Raw genomic sequence first — 8,261 nt, 5'->3', positions numbered from 1 at the left:
GTATGTTATGTGTGCAGCAGCAGTATTTCTTACATGCTCACAGCAGCATGTTGTGGATGTATTGGCAGTAGCAAGTCTCGGTACTTGCAGCAGCAGCAGCATAGCAGATCTTTTCCGCCAAGACCAAATACATTAACATTGTCATGTATATTACCATGCCAATCCCTCCGAGAGTTGTCATGACAGAACTGTGATTAATATTTCATTTTCATAATTAACTCAGTAAAACACTGTCATGATTTAATTTAACTAAACGCTCAGCTGATGAAGCACTGATGATACAAACAACAAAGCAAATACAAATGACATGCTATGGCAGGCATGTCAATCAACACCTATGGGCGGATCTTATGGGCTGTAATTTGACTAAGTAGTCATGGGTATTTTAACGGTTGTTTTGAATGGATGTCAGTGGTGGAACCAGCTTAATGAATCAACTCTTAGTCTGCTGACTAATCTTCAACATGTTTGCCATTAAACAATCTGTTTTTGAGTTTACAATGAAAAAAGAAAAAAGCTGTTTTATACTGTATGAGAAGTCACGGACAATTTTGCAACAGGTTGGTTTCACTGTATGACACTTCTCATTTCTTTGGTGGCAGCAAACAGTGGTTGTCTGTCGGAAAACTCTGAGAGCAATTCAGTGAAGTCAAGGCTGTAATGCAATTGGTTATCAGGTCACAAGTTGACTGTTATGTTTCTTCAATGACAGAGCAGTGGAGGTTGTGTGATTTGTTAAAAAGCCGGTGGGAAATTTTGATGCAGAAATTTAGACCATGTAGAAATACAGTGTAATTCATATAAAATGAACAGTAAAAATATTCCGGTGCGATTCGCTTTCAGTTATTTTATCTGTCCAAAAATAGTTCGTTTTCCTGTTTGACATGATATCTGTTCATATTATTTTAATTCATTATCATAATCATAAACGCAGTGGTTCGTAGTGCAAACATTTACTGCTCTCTGTAATTATTTACCTATAGCAGATAATGATTTGTTAGTCTGACACATTCAAAGAAAATTGCAAAATAAGGTGCATTACTGGACTATCTAAGTTAATTGTTGCTCTTCCTTTCTCCTAAATGTCTCCACTAACTTTGTCTCTCCACTGTGTGTATTAAATTACAGTGCTGGGGTACAGCATTACAAGTAACATGAGTTACGTAATCAGATTACTTTTTCCAAGTAACTAGTAAAGTAATGCGTTACTTTTTAACTTACAAGAACATATCTAAGTTACTTTTTCAGATATGTACTGTCATTACTTTGTTTCCCCATGTATTGACTGACAGCTGTCATGTCCCATGTTGAGAGAAATCAGAAGTGCAGAGCGTTGTGTGCGCTGTGTGAACATGTTACTGTAGTTCTAGACTAAATGTGAACATGCATTTACTCATCTCACTCGCACAAAAAAAACGATTCAGTATTCTTCAAAATGAATAAAAACAGTGAGATGCAAACTCAGAATATGAAACAAACCTGCAGTAATTAAATGTTAACACAAAAAATCCTTTATGTATTCAATTCCTTCAGCCTGTGGCTTATTCATTTCACTTTTGGTGTGAAAGGGTTTTTTACATTTGCCAAAAATAGAACTTTTTTATATTAAATACAAACAAGCAAGCCCAGGCCAGACGAGAAAAAGTCATGCAAATATAACATAATAATTACTTCCCATGAAAAGAAAGTAAGTATTGCAATATTGTAAGGCAATACTTTTAAAAGTAACTTTCCCCAACACTGTCTCCAATTATGCTGTTCCATTAATTCACATACAAATTCGCTCTTCAGATAACATTCTTGAACAATTCTCTTTTCTGGGTGAACTATTGCTTTAAAAAGTGAGAAATAACTCAAAATGTGCACTCAGCAGCTGTCCCTGGAACAAGAGATGGCTGGAAATGAATGTCCTTCACACTTCAGTCCCAGGTCAGATGCTATTCTCCATGCAGGCGTAGCTGAAAATCGAGGGTGTGTGTTAGCTTCAGGGCACGGCTTGGGCCAAGTATGGAGCACAGCTGCCAAGGCCTCCTCCTATCTTCTCCATTTCAAGCCGAGTCTAAAACCAGGGCCGGCGTAGCATGAGCTCAGTGGAGAAAACCACCCTGCTGCTGGATCAGGAAACATCCGAGAAAAATCTGATGGATAAATGTTACAATGGTGCCCGCCTCCGTCATCTGACTGTTGCTGTGCCAAAGTGAGATCATTAACTCTGTGTTATTCCCAACGACTGCTGGGACAGGTTACAACTCCAAACCCGTCAACTAATACCACTAATTACACACTTAAACACTTGATCTCTGAGCCCTGTGGCTCCACGGGGCTTTAATTCAGTGTGCGAGAGAGTGCAAAGTGTAAGTATAGCGCAGTCTAGGAGCCTCTCTACGGGATCAGGCTTAGATAAAACACATTTCTGGGCTTATATGACATAAAGAATAGGATTTTGTGGGCTTTTTAGCCTGCAAGAGACTACAGAGTGATCTGGCCCCCCAAAAAATCCAGTGCATTTACTGAATACATTTTTAAGTAGCATGACAATTTCAAAATAGTGTAGCATATAACAAGCAAATAGCAAAGCATTGTGATAAAACGCTGCATCACAGTTGTTATTGTTCCCTTTGCACATACTGATGTGAAAATTTAATGTAGATTCATGTAAATTCGCTGCATAGACTTGCATACATTTCTCTAATTTCATTAATTATTGTGTAAATACAGTATCTGTTTTACCTAATTTACTGCTCTCACCCTAAGTGGAATCTATAGGGGCCGTTCACACAGAATGCGTTTTTCCATTCCAATGCGCTACTCTTCCATTATTTTTCTATGTAAACGTGGTAGACTGACGTGTATGACCGCTGCGCTTGCATTTCACATCTTTTCCAACATTTTTAAGACACTGTATCAAGTTAAATGAATTTAAACTTTTTATATGCAGCGCCAATCAATGTCAGTTCCAAAACAATGGACCAATCAGAAGACCCTGGAGGCGGGACAAGCATTGCAAGCTTTTGTTTACAGTAGCAAGTTGGCATGGCAACTGTTTTATTTAATGCCAACATGGCGGAGGAGGCATTCTGTGCTGTGCTTTTTTAAAAAACCATTCCGCATCACGTTTTTAGACGGCAAGACACGTTCTGTGTGAACAGCCCCTTAGCGTTTATGTATCAGATAAATAAAACTTGCAAAAATAAACAATTTTACTAGATTGTTATATATAATATATATTTCTGTTTCTGCAGCGTTGACCACTGTTCAATCTCAATGTTCCAAAATCCTGCTCCACATAAATGCATATTAAACATTAAGGTATACTAAACAGAATAAAGTAGCATGAGACCGCAATCACATTAAAACAGATGGGAGTGGAAAGTTTTGCAGTCGATTTACTGACAATGCTCAAATTAACACAGATGCAGCCAGGTCATTTCCATAATAACCAATGCAATCTATCAAGAGCAGCACAAACAAGCAGAGCCAATGACAATCAGGTGCAGGTAATCTACTAACAACACAGGCACAAAATGGGTAAAGACAAAGCTTTTTTGAGGTGTTAAATAATGGTGCAAAAACTGACTACTGTAAATCAAGATTGCATGCATTTAAATCCTCTCCTCCCATAAATGTTGTGTCTCAAAGGGAAACTCCTACAAATGCATATTTACAAGGTCAGCTGCAAAAAACTTCAGTCCATGCTTTTTCGCTAATGTCTTTAGTAAAATCCTGACAGCAGATTTTAACCCCAAAAACGGTCTTGCGCTGGTGCAAACTGTTAGTAAAACTGTGTGCCACATTGGACAACATTTTCACTCTCGATATGGATGGACAAATTGCAAAGACTATTTACAATTAAAAGCAGATATACAGTGCTTAACATTGCAAGCATGCAGATAACTCACCATTCAGTCAATCTGAGATTTCACTCATGAACGGCCCATACTTTAGAGAGATGTTTGGACTTTTGAATTAAAAGGTTTCAGTTTACTATGATCAGTCCCAAAAAAAAAAAACAAAAAAAAAATCCAAATAAGCTGCAAAAACTTGGAAACAAAAAATTCTAATATCAGAAACCCAAATTCTTCAAAGGAATTAAATAATGAATAAATAACTCTGTCACTATTTACCCTCATGCTATTCTAAACCTGCATGACATTCTTTCTAGCAGAATGTTTATTAATGTTTGAATATTTGGAAGTGCAAATATTAATTTATTTCACATGAGTAGAAAAATGCAAGTTATTTAGACTTAAAGGTACAACTGATAAAACTACAGAAAAAAATATGATATATCCATTTTTAAAATCACATTCTCAGAAAAAGACTATATAGGACATTACCAGTAAATAACAATTTCAACATTTTGAGAGAGAAATAAATCAAAGTAAAACTGACCCCCATCCTCAGCTTCCAGGATTCCCTGCAGGTATTTAAAGGAGCCAGATTGTTTGGGAGCTGACACAGGTTCCTCATAGTCCTGAAGCATCCTGTAGACGTCTGACTGCGTGTCAAAACCGTTGGGGTTGCCTGATGAATTCACTGGCAGTTCAGGGCTGAAACTGAGAGGAAAACACATCCAGATCTCTTTCTCTTCCAGAAACATCTGCTATTGCCATATGTTTTCAAACACTTTCTCAGTGTATCAAGCTATTTATAAAAGCTGAAGGAATGGAAGCCAATGTAATTGGTTTAAAAATTCTCAACACATTAGTTAAAAATCTACCAGTCAAACGTTTAAACACAGTAAAGCTGCATACTGTACTAAACTTGCAATTGTTAAAGTTGTAAATCATATTTATTGCTTTTTTATCACAATATCACAATTATGTGAAAATAGAAGTGACTTACAAATAGTTTTACTACTTTCGGGGTTCGAGGAGTTATTTCTGGCATGAGGAAATATTTCTGGTATCACTTTCCACCTGTTAGGACTTTTGAAATATTCCTTTAAAAGTAATTTCCCTGATGTTACTCCCAGAAATGACATGCTTCATAATTAGAAAATAACAGCACAATCAATTATCAATTAATCTATTATCAACAGATCTGACGAATTTTAGTTTGTCTTAAAGGGGTCATATGATGCGATTTCATTTTTTCCTTTCTCTTTAGAGTGTTGTTTTGTAAAAATCGACGCGTTTCAAAAAGGCGGGGCATAGAGGAGAAACAATAATGTACAGTATGTGGAAAATAATGTGTTTTTTTAACTTTAAACCGCATAAACACATTTCATTACACCAAATACACAAAATAATGTTCTTTTTAGCAGCATCATATGACCCCTTTAATGAACTGATACAATTGCAGAAATCAATAAATAACAATAGCTAAAAGTTACAATCAACGCAACAATTAACTTTAACAAGAATTACCCTAATAATAAAGAATGAGTATGCATTAAGACCTTTGAAGGTACTGAGGTTTTTTTCCCAAGTACACAGCAGGATTTTCCTGTTGGAAGTTTCCATGAGAGTGATCAGTGTTATGACAACTTCTACCTTAAGTACAGGAGGAATTCATAAACAGTGGATTTGTCATCTTCAGAGTAAACTGGGATTTGCAAGCAACCAAATGCTTCTCTATCACCCTTAACTAACACCCTGCAGGTATTTAAAGGAGCCAGATTGTTTGGGAGCTGACACAGGTTCCTCATAGTCCTGAAGCATCCTGTAGACGTCTGACTGCGTGTCAAAACCGTTGGGGTTGCCTGATGAATTCACTGGCAGTTCAGGGCTGAAACTGAGAGGAAAACACATCCAGATCTCTTTCTCTTCCAGAAACATCTGCTATTGCCATATGTTTTCAAACACTTTCTCAGTGTATCAAGCTATTTATAAAAGCTGAAGGAATGGAAGCCAATGTAATTGGTTTAAAAATTCTCAACACATTAGTTAAAAATCTACCAGTCAAACGTTTAAACACAGTAAAGCTGCATACTGTACTAAACTTGCAATTGTTAAAGTTGTAAATCATATTTATTGCTTTTTTATCACAATATCACAATTATGTGAAAATAGAAGTGACTTACAAATAGTTTTACTACTTTCGGGGTTCGAGGAGTTATTTCTGGCATGAGGAAATATTTCTGGTATCACTTTCCACCTGTTAGGACTTTTGAAATATTCCTTTAAAAGTAATTTCCCTGATGTTACTCCCAGAAATGACATGCTTCATAATTAGAAAATAACAGCACAATCAATTATCAATTAATCTATTATCAACAGATCTGACGAATTTTAGAAAACTCAAGGGTGTTTTGCAAATATCAGTGCAGCAGATGTTCCCTGAAGACTCTTCACTCACGATCCAGTTCTAACATGAACTCATTTTTTCATAACAATAGGCACGAAGAGCTGTAATATCTTTCAGTCTGAAGTGTTTATTGTTGTGTAGTGCTCTGAGTGAAGACAGGACCTGTGCTGTAGATTTCCAACATGGGAAAGATGCTCAAAATTGCTTCCTTGATAAATCACAGCCTTGTGAGGATCATAAATATCAGTTTCTGGCCATTGCAAGAGCAGTTTGGTTTGTGCTGGCTAGAAGTTAGCGGTGTACAGAACTGACCTAATGTACCTAGCGTGCTTTGTCTAATTGTTATTCCAAAGAAAAATGCTTTATTCCTGTGCATGTGTGAAAAGCTGTGAAATAGCTCACCTGTGAGGGGAGCCCAGGCTGAGGCCTGCCATCTGCTTCGGTAGGGCACCATTTCCGTTATTGTGTGAATACAGGCCTGCTGGATTGTTGTACGTAGGTCTGGAGTTGCCGTTATTGTAGGGCACAGTGGCTGTGATGGGACTCTTGGGGGATGGACTCTTGGGAGTGGGGCTATAGCCGCTGCTGATTGGTCGAAAGGTCTGTGAAAAAAAAGTGAGTTGAATTCCAAAAATGTCAAAATACCAAAGCAAATGATCCACTGTTTTACTAAAAGCAAATCCTGTCTGAATTGTAGGGATGCAATGATGCACACCGAGCCGGTTGAAAATCGATGAAAATGTGACGATTCAAGTCGGTTGAGATGTTAAACGAATCGCGATACCGTTGGGTGTGGGTTTATATGAATGTATCTCTGAGGAGAACTGACTGTTTTCAGTAGAGTTTCGATGGTATTTTCTTTCATCTTGTCTCTGTATAATGCATATTAAAGTAGTTCTTATAAGCGCAGCGCTGCTTTGTTTACAGCGGTAACCAAAGAAACGCTGTATCTCTGCTGTTCCATAAGCGCCACCTGCTGGCAGAGAGTGAATCTGCATCTCATTCAGCCTGTGTGCTTTTATGTAGCATAATTTCACAAAGCTAAAGTTGGGAAAGTAAAATGAGCACGGCGCTTTTAAGCTATTTAAAAGCGAAGGAAAGCGAGGAAAAGAGGGACAATTCAAACGAACTAAAAACGAACAATTGCTTTACTTCGAATTGCCGCTATTTTAAAGTTAAAGTAAAATGGGCACACCACTTTTACAAGCTTTAAAAGCGAAGGAAAGCGAGGAAAAGAGGGAACGCCCCGCCCCCACGGTGATACCGGTATTACCGGTGTTGTCACACGCCGATTAACCAGTGGGAAAATTTCCTCACCGACACAACCCTAAGTTGAACCATTCTGTTTTTGCTTTAAATGCTTTTTCTATACTAGGTCCATTTTCTGATGTAAAATGTGGACATGCTGACATTTCTAAAATAAATAAATAAATAAATCCAAGCTTGGAAAGAGCATAGGCAAAGCCTATGTTTATATGAAAACATTTCTTTTATTTGTACTATTCATTTATATATTTATTTGATTTAGGATTTGTTTTGAAATTTTTGTTATTTGACATAAAATATATTTCAATTTCACAAAGAAACGTGCAGCATTTTGACAGCATTTTCATTTATAATTTGTCTTAAATTTTGATTTTGTTCAAAAAATCATGATAAAATCATATCGTGAAACAGTATTGTGAATCGTATCTCATTGTGAGTTGAGTGATTCGTTACATTCCTACCGAATTGTGTACGAGTCCAGCACGATCCATGACTGGAACAGTAAACCAGCCTTTGACAAGTTTACACATCTGACATGCACCCAATAAACAGCTTACTTACAAATATGTAAATATTGACAGTTGCACACAAATTCCCATCATACACATTCCCCTCTGGTCAACTCAACGCTTAAATACAATCTATTCTATAGCATACACTTTATGACATCAGCAATCATTTAAGGAAACATATTTGAGTTACTGTTTGCAGACGGAGTAGAGATGCCTTTTTTTTTTTTTTTTTTT

The 8,261-nt window shown here is 37.0% G+C and overlaps 1 protein-coding gene across 1 annotated transcript in view; it reads right to left on the bottom strand.

Moving 5' to 3' along the window:
* The window catches only part of LOC107742424 (PDZ and LIM domain protein 4), a 40,622-nt gene that overhangs the window by 4,947 nt on the left and 27,414 nt on the right, over positions 1-8,261 (bottom strand). The window contains exons 4-5 of the mRNA XM_016555371.1: positions 6,652-6,851; positions 4,393-4,556 (exon numbers count right to left, since the gene is read on the bottom strand). Of these exons, the coding sequence (XP_016410857.1) occupies positions 4,393-4,556; positions 6,652-6,851 (364 nt within the window). The remainder of the gene's footprint in view (positions 1-4,392; positions 4,557-6,651; positions 6,852-8,261) is intronic.

Source organism: Sinocyclocheilus rhinocerous, unplaced genomic scaffold (assembly GCF_001515625.1).
Source record: "Sinocyclocheilus rhinocerous isolate Xijiao unplaced genomic scaffold, SAMN03320098_v1.1 scaffold1427, whole genome shotgun sequence".
NCBI classification, from domain to species: Eukaryota; Metazoa; Chordata; class Actinopteri; order Cypriniformes; family Cyprinidae; genus Sinocyclocheilus; species Sinocyclocheilus rhinocerous.
This window is presented reverse-complemented; position numbering and strand designations above follow the sequence as displayed.